Source organism: Petromyzon marinus, unplaced genomic scaffold, assembly GCF_048934315.1.
Source record: "Petromyzon marinus isolate PM22_M1 ecotype Great Lakes invasive population unplaced genomic scaffold, UKy_Petmar_22M1.pri1.0 PM_Scaffold_38, whole genome shotgun sequence".
In the NCBI taxonomy this organism is placed as follows: Eukaryota; Metazoa; Chordata; class Hyperoartia; order Petromyzontiformes; family Petromyzontidae; genus Petromyzon; species Petromyzon marinus.
Window position 1 is genome coordinate 212,286 of NW_027423368.1, and position 15,959 is coordinate 228,244.

Here is a 15,959-nt window from a genome sequence, read left to right on the forward strand (position 1 = left end):
CAACCCACCATCCCACCCACCAACCAACTCACCCACCCACCAACTCACCCACCCACCAACTCACCCACCAACCCACCCACCAACCCACCAACCAACTCACCCACCCACCAACCCACCCACCAACCTTCCAACCAACCCATCAACCCACCAACCCACCCACCAACCAACTCACCCACCAACCCACCAACCCACCCACCAACCCACCAACCCACTCACCCACCAACCAACTCACCCACCAACCCACCCACCCTCCAACCAACCCACCCACCCACCCTCCAACCAACCCAACCAACCCACCCACCAACCCACTCACTCACCCACCACCCACCAACCAACTAACCAACCCACCAACCCACCAACCCACCAACCCACTTACTCACCCACCCACCAACCCACCAACCCACCCACCAACCAACTCACCCACCCACCAACTCACCCACCAACCCACCCACCAACCCACCAACCAACTCCCCCACCCACCAACCCACCCACCAACCTTCCAACCAACCCACCAACCCATCAACCCACCCACCAACCAACTCACCCACCAACCCACCAACCCACCCACCAACCCACCAACCCACTCACCCACCAACCAACTCACCCACCAACCCACCCACCCTCCAACCAATCCACCCACCCACCCTCCAACCAACCCAACCAACCCACCCACCAACCCACTCACTCACCCACCACCCACCAACCAACTAACCAACCCACCAACCCACCAACCCACCCACCAACCCACCAACCCACTCACCCACCAACCAACTCACCAACCAACCCACCAACCCACCAACCAACCCACCAACCCACCCACTCACCCACCCACCAACCCACCCACCAACCAACCCACCAACCAACCCACCAACCCACCAACCAACCCACCCACCAACCCACTCACTCACCCACCAACCCACCCACCAACCAACCAACCCACCAACCAACCCACCAACCCACCCACCAACTCACCTACTCACTCACCCACCCACCAACCCACCCACCCACCAACCCACCCACCAACCCACTCACCAACCCACCAACCCACTCACTCACCAACCCACTCACTCACCCACCCACCCACCAACCCACCCACCAACTCACCCACCCACCAACCCACTCACCAACCCACCAACCCACTCACTCACCAACCCACTCACTCACCCACCCACCAACCCACCCACCCACCAACCCACCCACCAACCCACCCACCCACCAACCCACTCACCAACCCACCAACCCACTCACTCACCAACCCACTCACTCACCCACCCACCCACCAACCCACCCACCCACCAACTCACCAACCCACCAACCCACTCACTCACCAACCCACTCACTCACCCACCCACCAACCCACCCACCAACCCACTCACTCACCCACCCACCCACCCATCTACCAACCCACCAACCCACCAACCCACCAACCCACCCACCAACCCACCAACCCACCAACCCACTCACCCACCCACCCATCTACCAACCCACCAACCCACCAACCCACCCACCAACCCACCAACCCACCCACCCACCAACTTACTCACGCACCCACCCACCAGCCCACTCACTCACCCACCCACCAACCCACCCACCAACCCACCCACCACCCCACCTACCCACCAACCCACCCACCCACCAACGATGTCGCCTCGCGCAGGGAGTTTGGCCAGCTGGCCGTCGACCTGCTGGACCACCCACTCACTCACCCACCCACCAACCCACCCACCAACCCACCCACCAACCCACCCACTCACTCACCCACCCACCCACCCACTCACTCACTCACTCACCCACCCACCCACCCACCAACCCACTCACTCACTCACCCACCAACCCACCAACCCACTCACTCACCCACCAACCCACCAACCCACACAACCAACCAACCCACCAACCCACCCACCAACCCACCAACCCACCCACCACCCCACCTACCCACCAACCCACCCACCCACCAACGATGTCGCCTCGCGCAGGGAGTTTGGCCAGCTGGCCGTCGACCTGCTGGACCACCCACTCACTCACCCACCCACCCACCAACCCACCCACCAACCCACCCACCAACCCACCCACCAACCCACCAACCAAACCACTCACCAACCCACTCACTCACCCACCCACCCATCTACCAACCCACCAACCCACCCACCAACCCACTCACTCACCCATCCACTCACCCACCAACCCACTCACCAACCCACCCACCCACCCACCAACCAACCAACCCACCAACCAACCCACCAACCCACCAACCCACTCACTCACCCACCAACCCACTCACTCACCCACCAACCCACCAACCCACACACCAACCCACCCACCAACCCACCCACCAACCCACCAACCCACCCACCAACCCACCCACCAACCAACCAACCCACCAACCAACCCACCCACCCACCAACCCACCCACCCACCAACTCACCAACCCACCAACCCACTCACTCACCAACCCACTCACTCACCCACCCACCAACCCACCCACCAACCCACTCACTCACCCACCCACCCACCCATCTACCAACCCACCAACCCACCAACCCACCAACCCACCCACCAACCCACCAACCCACCAACCCACTCACCCACCCACCCATCTACCAACCCACCAACCCACCAACCCACCCACCAACCCACCAACCCACCCACCAACTTACTCACGCACCCACCCACCAGCACACTCACTCACCCACCCACCAACCCACCCACCAACCCACCCACCACCCCACCTACCCACCAACCCACCCACCCACCAACGATGTCGCCTCGCGCAGGGAGTTTGGCCAGCTGGCCGTCGACCTGCTGGACCACCCACTCACTCACCCACCCACCAACCCACCCACCAACCCACCCACCAACCCACCCACTCACTCACCCACCCACCCACCCACCCACTCACTCACTCACTCACCCACCCACCCACCCACTCACTCACTCACTCACCCACCCACCCACCCACCAACCCACTCACTCACTCACCCACCAACCCACCAACCCACTCACTCACCCACCAACCCACCAACCCACCCAACCAACCAACCCACCAACCCACCCACCAACCCACCAACCCACCCACCACCCCACCTACCCACCAACCCACCCACCCACCAACGATGTCGCCTCGCGCAGGGAGTTTGGCCAGCTGGCCGTCGACCTGCTGGACCACCCACTCACTCACCCACCCACCCACCAACCCACCCACCAACCCACCCACCAACCCACCCACCAACCCACCAACCAAACCACTCACCAACCCACTCACTCACCCACCCACCCATCTACCAACCCACCAACCCACCCACCAACCCACTCACTCACCCATCCACTCACCCACCAACCCACTCACCAACCCACCCACCCACCCACCAACCAACCAACCCACCAACCAACCCACCAACCCACCAACCCACTCACTCACCCACCAACCCACTCACTCACCCACCAACCCACCAACCCACACACCAACCCACCCACCAACCCACCAACCCACCCACCAACCCACCCACCCACCAACCAACCAACCCACCAACCAACCCACCAACCCACCAACCCACTCACTCACCCACCAACCCACCCACCGACCCACCCACCAACCCACCCACCAACCCACCCACCCACCAACGATGTCGCCTCGCGCAGGGAGTTTGGCCAGCTGGCCGTCGACCTGCTGGACCACTCACTCACCCACCCACCCACCAACCCACTCACCCACCCACCCACCAACCCACTCACTCACTTACCAACCCACCCACCCACCAACTCACCAACCCACCAACCCACCACCCACTCACTCACCCACCCACCAACCCACCCACCAACCCACTCACTCACTTACCAACCCACCCACCCACCAACTCACCAACCCACCAACCCACCACCCACTCACTCACCCACCCACCAACCCACCCACCAACCCACTCACTCACTTACCAACCCACCCACCCACCAACTCACCAACCCACCAACCAACCCACCCACCCACCAACCCACCCACCCACCAACGATGTCGCCTCGCGCAGGGAGTTTGGCCAGCTGGCCGTCGACCTCCTGGACCACCAACCCACCCACCAACCCACCAACCCACCCACTCACTCACCCACCCACCAACCTACCAGCCCACTCACTCACTCACCCACCAACCCACCAACCCACCAACCAATCCACCAACCCACCAGCCCACTCACTCACCCACCCACCAACCCACCAGCCCACTCACTCACCCACCCACCAACCCACCAACCCACTCACCCACCCACCAACCTACCAGCCCACTCACTCACCCACCCACCAACCCACCAACCCACTCACTCACTCACCCACCAACCCACCGACCCACCCACCAACCCACCCACCCACCAACGATGTCGCCTCGCGCAGGGAGTTTGGCCAGCTGGCCGTCGACCTCCTGGACCACCCACTCACTCACCCACCCACCAACCCACCCACCAACCCACCAACCCACCAACCCACCCACCCACCCACCAACGATGTCGCCTCGCTCAGGGAGTTTGGCCAGCTGGCCGTCGACCTCCTGGACCACCCACTCACTCACCCACCCACCAACCCACCCACCAACCAACTCACCAACCCACTCACCCACCAGCCCACTCACTCACCCACCCACCAACCCACCCACCAACCAACTCACCAACCCACTCACCCACCAACTCACCAACCCACCAACCCACCAGCCCACTCACTCACCCACCAACCCACCAACTCACCCACCAACCCACCAATCCACCCACCCACCCACCAACCCACCCACCCACCAACGATGTCGCCTCGCTCAGGGAGTTTGGCCAGCTGGCCGTCGACCTCCTGGACCACCCACTCACTCACCCACCCACCCACCAACCCACTCACTCACCCACCAACCCACCAACCAACCCACCAACCCACTCACCCACCAACCCACCAACCAACCCACCCACCCACCAACGATGTCGCCTCGCTCAGGGAGTTTGGCCAGCTGGCCGTCGACCTGCTGGACCACCCACTCACTCACCCACCCACCAACCCACCCACCAACCCACTCACTCACCCACCCACCCACCCACCAACCCACCCACTCACTCACCCACCCACCAACTCACTCACCCACCAACCCACCCACCCACCAACGATGTCGCCTCGCTCAGGGAGTTTGGCCAGCTGGCCGTCGACCTCCTGGACCACTCACTCACTCACCCACCCACCAACCCACCCACCAACCCACTCACTCACTAACCCACCCACCCACCAACCCACTCACTCACTCACGCACCCACCCACCCACCAGCCCACTCACTCACCCACCAACTCACTCACCCACCCACTCACCCACCCACCAACCCACCCACCCACCCACCAACGATGTCGCCTCGCTCAGGGAGTTTGGCCAGCTGGCCGTCGACCTGCTGGACCAGGTGTACCGGCAGGACGAGCAGGTGGCCATGCGTCTACTCACGTACGAGCTCAAGAACTGGAGCAACTCCACCTGCCTCAAGCTCGCTGTGGCCGGCAAGCAGCGAGACTTCATAGCACACACGTGCAGCCAGATGCTGCTCACCGACATGTGGATGGGTGGGCTACGGGTTCGCAAGAACACCTTCCTCAAGGTTCAACACACACACACAGCATACATACACACACACCACACACACACATAGCACACACACACACAGCACACACACACAAGCAGCGAGACTTCATAGCACACACGTGCAGCCAGATGCTGCTCACCGACATGTGGATGGGTGGGCTACGGGTTCGCAAGAACACCTTCCTCAAGGTTCAACACACACAGCATACACACACAGCATACACACAGCATACATACACAACATACACACACACAGCATACATACACAACATACACACACACAGCACACACACAGCACACACACACACAGCACACACACAACATACACACACACACACACAGCATACACACACAGCACACACACACACAGCACACACACACACAAGCAGCGAGACTTCATAGCACACACGTGCAGCCAGATGCTGCTCACCGACATGTGGATGGGTGGGCTACGGGTTCGCAAGAACACCTTCCTCAAGGTTCAACACACACACACAGCATACACACACACAGCATACACACACAACATACACACACACAGCATACACACAGCATACACACACACAGCATACACACACACACAGCACACACACACAACATACACACAGCATACACACAGCATACACACACAGCATACACACAGCATACACACACAGCATACACACACACACAGCACACACACACAGCATACACACAGCATACACACACAGCATACACACAGCATACACACACACACTATACACACACAACATACACACACACACACACAGCATACACACACACAGCATACACACACACAACATACACACACACAACACACACACACAGCATACATACAGCATACACACACAGCATACACACACACAACATACACACACAGCACACACACACACACAACATACACACACAGCATACACACACAGCATACACACACAGCATACACACACAGCATACACACACACAGCATACACACACACAGCATACACACAGCATACACACACAACACACACACACAACATACACACACAGCATACACACACACAGCATACACACACAGTATATACACACACACACACAGCATACACACACAGCATACACACACACACACAGCATACACACACACACACAGCACAGCATACACACACACACACAGCATACACACACACAGCATACACACACACAGCATACACACACAGCATACACACACACAGCATACACACAGCATACACACACACCACACACACAGCATACACACACAGCATACACACATCATACACACACACCACACACACAGCATACACACACACACAGCATACACACACACAGCATACATACACACAGCATACATACACACAGCATACATACACACAGCATACACCCACAGCATACACACACATAGCATACACACACACCACACACACACAGCATACACACACAGCATACACACAGCATACACAGCATACACACACAGCATACACACACAGCATACACACACACAGCACACACACACAAAGCATACACACACACAGCATACACACAGCATACACACACACAGCATACACACACAACATACACACACAGCATACACACACAACATACACACACACAACATACACACACACCACACACACACACAGCATACACACACAGCATACACACACACAGCATACACACACAGCATACATACACAACACACACACAACATACACACACAGCATACACACACACACAGCACACACGCACACACACAACACACACACAGCATACACACACCACACACAGCATACACACACACACACAGCACACACACAACATACACACACACAGCATACACACACACAGCACACACACACACACAGCACACACACAACATACACACACACAGCATACACACACACAGCATACACACACACAGCACACACACACACAGCATACACACACACACAACATACACACACACAACATACACACACACCACACACACAGCACACACACACAGCATACACACACACACAGCATACACACGCACAGCATACACACGCACAGCATACACACGCACACAGCATACACACACAGCATACACACACACAGCATACACACACACAGCATACACACACACAGCATACATACATACACAACACACACACAGCACACACACAACATACACACACACAGCACACACACACACAGCATACACACACACAGCATACACACACACAGCATACACACACAGCATACACACACAGCATACATACATACATACACAACACACACACAGCATACACACACACAGCATACACACACACACACAACATACACACACAGCATACACACACACACACAGCACACACGCACACACACAACAAACACACAGCATACACACACCACACACACAGCATACACACACATACAGCACACACACAACATACACACACACAGCATACACACACACAGCATACACACACACACACAGTACACACACACACAGCATACACACACACAGCATACACACACACACAACATACACACACACACACAACATACACACACACACCACACACAGCACACACACAACACAGCATACACACACACACAGCACACACACAGCATACACACACACACCACACACACAGCACACACACACACAGCATACACACACACACTACACACACACACCACACACACACACCACACACACAGCATACACACACAGCATAGACACACACACAGCATACATACACACAGCATACACACACACACACAATATACACACAAGATACGCACACAAAACATACACACTACACACACACACAGCATACACACACACAGCATACGCACACACAACACACGCACAACATACACACACACAACATACACACACACACAACATACACACACAGCATACACACACACACAGCATACATTCACACAGCACACACACACACACAGCATACACACACACAGCATACACACACACACAGCATACACACACACAGCACACACACACAGCACACACACACAGCATACACACACACAGCATACACACACACAGCATACACACACAGCATACACACACAGCATACACACACACACAGCATACACACACAGCATACACACACACACAGCATACACAGCATACACACACAGCATACACACACACACCACACACACAGCACACACACACACAGCATACACACACTACACACACACACCACACACACACAGCATACACACACAGCATACACACACAGCATACACACACACAGCATACACACACACAGCATACTCACACACAGCATACACACACACAACACACACACAACACACACACAACACACACACACAGCACACACACAACACACACACAGCATACACACACACAGCACACACACACACAGCACACACACACACACAGCATACACACACACACAACATACACACACAGCATACACACACACAGCACACACACACAGCATACACACACACAGCATACATACACAGCATACACACACACAGCATACACACACACAACACACACACAGCACACACACAACACACACACACAGCATACACACACACAGCACACACACACACAGCACACACACACAGCATACACACACACACAGCACACACACACAGCATACACACACAGCACACACACACACAACATACACACACAGCATACACACACACACAGCATACACACACAACATACACACACAGCATACACACACAACATACACACACAACATACACACACACCACACACACACACACCACACACACACAGCATACACACACACAGCATACACACACAACATACACACACAGCATATACACACACACACACACAACATACACACACACAACATACACACACACCACACACACACACACACCACACACACACAGCATACACACACACAGCATACACACACACAACATACACACACAGCATACACACACACACACAACATACACACACACAACATACACACACACCACACACACACACACCACACACACACAGCATACACACACACAGCATACACACACAACATACACACACAGCATACACACACACACACAACATACACACAACATACACACAACATACACACACAGCATACACACACACACACAACATACACACACACAGCATACACACACACAGGATACACACACACACAGCATACACACACAACATACACACACAACACACACACACACAACATACACACACACACAGCATACACACACACAACATACACACACACACACACAACATACACACACACAACATACACACACAGCATACACACACACACAGCATACACACACAACATACACACACAACATACACACACACAACATACATACATACACACAGCATACATACACACACAACATACACACACAACATACACACACACAGCATACACACACACAACATACATACACACACACAACATACACACACACAGCATACACACACACAGCATACATACACACACACAACATACACACACAACATACACACACACAACATACACACACACAACATACGTGTACACACACACACACAACATACACACACACACAACATACACACACAACATACACACACACAACATACACACACAACATACACACACACACCATACACACACGCCATACACACACACAGCATACACACACACACAACACACACACACAACATACGTGTTCACACACACAACATACACACACAACATACACACACAACACACACATACAACATACACACACGCAACATACACACACACAACATACACACACACACACAAAACATATACACACACTACACACACACAACACACACACAACATACACACACACAACATACGTGTACACACACACACCATACACACACAACATACACACACAACACACACACCATACACACACACAACACACACAACACACACAACATACGTGTACACACACACACCATACACACACACACAACATACACACACACACACACAACATACACACACGCACACAACATACGTGTACACACACACACAACATACACACACACACAACATACACACACAACATACACACACACACAACATACACACAACACACACACAACATACACACACACAACATACACACAACACACACACACAACATACACACACAACACACACAACACACGTGTACACACACACTACACACACACACACACAACACACACACACACCATACACACACACACAACACACACACACATGTACACACACACTACACACACACTACACACACACAACACACACAACACAACACACACAACACACACACAACACACACACACACAACACACACACACACAACATACACAACACACTACACACACACAACATACACACACAACACACACACTACACACACATACACACACAACACACACCTGTACACACACACTACACACACACACAAACACACACACACGTGTACACACACAACACACACACAACATACACAACACACTACACATACACACACACTACCCACACGTGCGTGTGCTGGGGCTGACCATTTCTGCGAGGTCTCCGTGGAGAGAGATGAGACAAATCCCTCGGCCTGGGATCCATCGAAGGGACAGAGCGAGGATGACTCTGCTGAGGCTGCGGTGCATCCACCAATATCGGAGGGAGAAGTCGCCCCCTGTGAGTGGCTGGCTGAGGAGGCGACATCTGTGGAGGAGCTACTGAAGGATAACCCCAAGCCTCCCTCCACCTGCTCCACCTCCTCATCCTCATACATCACCTCATCCACCTCCACCCTCTCCACCCTCTCCACCTGCTCCACCTCTCCCTCCTCCACCCTCTCCACCCTCTCCACCCTCTCCACCTGCTCCACCTCCTCATACATCACCTCATCCACCTCCACCTGCTCCACCCTCTCCACCTCTCCCTCCTCATCCACCTCCACCCTCTCCACCCTCTCCACCTGCTCCACCTCTCCCTCCTCCACCCTCTCCACCCTCTCCACCCTCTCCACTTGCTCCACCTCCACCCTCTCCACCTCCTCATCCACCTCCACCCTCTCCACCTGCTCCACCCCTCCACCTCCAACTGCTCCACCCTCTCCACACTCTCCACCTCCACCTGCTCCATCCTCTCCACCCTCTCCACCTACTCCACCCTCTCCACCTCCACCCTCTCCACCTCCATCCTCTCCACCCTCTCCACCCTCTCCACCTACTCCACCCTCTCCACCTCCACCCTCTCCACCTCCATCCTCTCCACCCTCTCCACCTCCACCTGCTCCACCCGCTCCACCTCCACCCTCTCCACACTCTCCACCTGCTGCACCTCCACCCTCTCCACACTCTCCACCTCCACCTGCTCCATCCTCTCCACCCTCTCCACCCTCTCCACCTCCACCCTCTCCACCTGCTCCACCTCCTCCACCTCCACCCTCTCCACCTCCACCCTCTCCACCTCCACCCTCTCCACCTCCTCCACCTCCACCCTCTCCACCTCCTCCACCTCCACCCTCTCCACCTCCTCCACCTCCACCATCTCCACCTCCTCCACCTCCTCCACCTCCACCCTCTCCACCCCCTCCACCTCCACCTGCTCCACCCCCTCCACCTCCACCTGCTCCACCTGCCCCACCTCCACCCTCTCCACCACCTCCACCTCCACCCTCTCCACCTCCACCACCTCCACCATCTCCACCTCCTCCACCTCCACCCTCTCCACCTCCTCCACCTCCACCCTCTCCACCTCCTCCACCTCCACCCTCTCCACCTCCACCCGCCCCACCCTCTCCACCTGCTCCACCCCTCTCCACCCTCTCCACCTGCTCCACCCTCTACACCTTCTCCACCCTCTCTACCTTCACCCTCTCCACCTCCCCCCTCTCCACCCTCTCCACCTCCACCCTCTCCACCCTCTCCACCTGCTGTACCTCCACCCTCTCAACCCGCTCCACCTACACCACCTCCACCTTCTCCACCCTCTCCACCCTCCCCACCTCCACCTGCTCCACCTCCCCCCTCTCCACCTCCACCCTCTCCACCTCCACCCTCTCCACCTCCACCCTCTCCACCTCCACCCTCTCCACCTCCTCCACCCTCTCCACCTCCACCCTCTCCTCCACCTCCACCCTCCCCACCTCCCCCCTCTCCACCCTCTCCACCTCCACCCTCTCCACCTCCTCCACCCTCTCCACCACCTCCACCCTCTCCACCCTCTCCACCCTCTCCACCCTGCTCCACCCCGCTCCAGGTGATCATGGGGATCTTGATCCCGCCCAGCATCCTGGCGCTGGAGTACCGTGGCCGTGAGGGCGCCTACACAGCCGGCGACGATCCTCCCTCCGCCACGCCTGATGATGCAGCGGGCGGACTTGGCGCAGTGCCTCAGAGGCCGCCACCTCGTCACGACGAGGTGAGGGGGCGACTGCCCACCGCTGGGCGTGTGTGGGCAGTAGGTTACTCAGTCAGTCAGTCAGTCGCTCAGTCAGTCACTCAGTCACTCAGTCACTCACTCAGTCAGTCACTCACTCACAGTCAAGTCAGTCAGTCACTCAGTCAGTCGCAGTCAGTCACTCAGTCAGTCAGTCAGTCAGTCAGTCACTCAGTCAGTCAGTCAGTCATCAGTCAGTAGTCAGTCAGTCACTCAGTCAGTCGCTCAGTCACTCACTCAGTCAGTCAGTCAGTCACTCAGTCAGTCACTCAGTCAGTCAGTCAGTCACTCAGTCAGTCAGTCAGTCACTCAGTGAGTCAGTCAGTCACTCTCAGTCACTCAGTCAGTCAGTCACTCAGTCACTCAGTCAGTCACTCAGTCAGTCACTCAGTCAGTCACTCAGTCACTCAGTCAGTCAGTCGCTCAGTCAGTCACTCAGTCAGTCAGTCAGTCACTCAGTCAGTCAGTCACTCAGTCAGTCACTCAGTCACTCAGTCACTCAGTCAGTCACTCAGTCAGTCAGTCACTCAGTCAGTCACTCACTCAGTCAGTCACTCAGTCAGTCAGTCACTCAGTCAGTCACTCACTCAGTCAGTCAGTCAGTTAGTCAGTCACTCAGTCAGTCACTCACTCAGTCAGTCACTCACTCACTCAGTCAGTCAGTCACTCAGTCAGTCACTCAGTCAGTCAGTCACTCACTCAGTCAGTCACTCAGTCAGTCAGTCACTCACTCACTCAGTCAGTCAGTCACTCAGTCAGTCACTCAGTCAGTCACTCACTCACTCGCTCAGTCGCTCAGTCAGTCGCTCGCTCAGTCAGTCAGTCGCTCAGTCAGTCAGTCAGTCACTCACTCACTCAGTCACTCAGTCAGTCAGTCACTCAGTCACTCGTTCACTCAGTCACTCAGTCACTCGCTTAGTCACTTACTCACTCAGTCACTCACTCAGTCACTTACTCACTCACCCACTCACTCACTCACCCAGTCACTCACTCGCTCGCTCGCTCTGTCACTCAGTCACTCACTCACTCGCTCGCTCAGTCACTCACTCAGTCACTCACTCACTCAGTCGCTCACTCAGTCACTCACTCACTCACTCACCCACTCACCCACTCACTCACCCACTCACTCTCTCACTCACTCACCCACTCACTCTCTCACCCACTCACCCACTCACTCACTCACCCACTCACCCACTCACTCACCCACTCACCCACTCACTCACCCACTCACTCACCCACTCACTCACCCACTCACTCACCCACTCACTCACCCACCCACTCACTCACCCACCCACCCACCCACTCACTCACCCACTCACTCACTCACCCACTCACTCACTCACCCACTCACCCACCCACCCACCCACTCACTCACCCACTCACTCACTCACCCACTCACTCACCCACTCACTCACCCACCCACTCACCCACCCACCCACTCACTCACTCACCCACCCACCCACTCACCCACTCACCCACCCACCCACTCACTCACTCTCCTCCCTCTCCTCCCTCTCTCCCCTCTCCCCAGCACCCCGTGGACACTCTGCCTCCACCGCACTGCGGGGACACCCTCGGAGGCGGTGGAGGCGGCGGTGGAGGCGGTGGAGGCGGTGGAGGCGGTGGAGGCGGTGGCGGCGGCGAGGACGAGGAGGAGGGGGGAGTTGGAGCGGGGGGAGGATGGAGCGGGGTCCGGGTGAGGGTGAGGGGCATTGCCCTGCTCAACAAAGTCTATGACTTCTACAGCGCCCCCATCGTCAAGTTCTGGTTCCATACGGTGAGGGGCGCTGGTGGCGGTGGTGGTGGTGGTGGCGGTGGTGGCGGTGGTGGTGGCGGTGGTGGTGGTGGCGGTGGTGGTGGTGATGGTGGTGGTGATGGTGGTGGTGGTGGTGGTGATGGTGGTGGTGGTGATGGTGGTGGTGGTGGTGGTGGTGATGATGGTGATGGTGGTGGTGGTGGTGGTGATGGTGGTGGTGATGGTGGTGGTGGTGGTGGTGATGGTGGTGATGGTGGTGGTGGTGGTGGTGGCGGTGGTGGTGGCGGTGGTGGTGGTGGTGATGGTGGTGGTGGTGGTGATGTTGGTGGTGATGGTGGTGGCGGTGGTGGTGGCGGTGGTGGTGGCGGTGGTGGTGGTGGCGGTGGTGGTGGTGGCGGTGGTGGTGGTGGTGATGGTGGTGGTGGTGATGGTGGTGATGGTGGTGGTGGTGATGGTGGTGGTGATGGTGGTGGTGGTGATGGTGGTGGTGATGGTGGTGGTGGTGGTGGTGGTGGTGATGGTGGTGGTGGTGGCGGTGGTGGTGGTGGCGGTGGTGGTGGTGATGGTGGTGGTGATGGTGGTGGTGGTGGTGGTGATGGTGGTGGTGGTGATGGTGGTGGTGGTGGTGGTGGTGGTGGTGATGATGGTGATGGTGGTGGTGGTGGTGGTGATGGTGGTGGTGATGGTGGTGGTGGTGGTGGTGATGGTGGTGATGGTGGTGGTGGTGGTGGTGGCGGTGGTGGTGGCGGTGGTGGTGGTGGTGATGGTGGTGGTGGTGGTGATGTTGGTGGTGATGGTGGTGGCGGTGGTGGTGGCGGTGGTGGTGGCGGTGGTGGTGGTGGCGGTGGTGGTGGTGGCGGTGGTGGTGGTGGTGATGGTGGTGGTGGTGATGGTGGTGATGGTGGTGGTGGTGATGGTGGTGGTGATGGTGGTGGTGGTGATGGTGGTGGTGATGGTGGTGGTGGTGGTGGCGGTGGTGGTGGTGATGGTGGTGGTGGTGATGGCAGTGGTGGTGGTGGCGGTGGTGGCGGCGATGGTGGTGGTGGCGGTGGTGGTGATGGTGGTGGTGGTGATGGTGGTGGTGATGGTGGTGGTGGTGGTGATGGTGATGGTGGCGATGGTGGTGGTGGTGGTGTAGGTGATGGTGGTGGTG

General features: G+C 56.6%; 1 protein-coding gene across 2 annotated transcripts in view; it reads left to right on the forward strand.

The window, feature by feature from the left end:
* Positions 1–15,959, forward strand: part of LOC116937345 (transient receptor potential cation channel subfamily M member 3-like) — a 170,128-nt gene that overhangs the window by 118,805 nt on the left and 35,364 nt on the right. Inside the window, exons 19-21 of one of the 2 annotated variants that reach the window (XM_076064311.1) lie at positions 5,372–5,600; positions 12,871–13,032; positions 14,582–14,827. In XM_076064311.1, coding sequence (XP_075920426.1) covers positions 5,372–5,600; positions 12,871–13,032; positions 14,582–14,827 — 637 coding nt within the window. Of the gene's footprint in view, positions 1–5,371; positions 5,829–12,870; positions 13,033–14,581; positions 14,828–15,959 lie in introns of those variants that run through there. The other variant, XM_076064306.1, reaches the window with a different exon arrangement.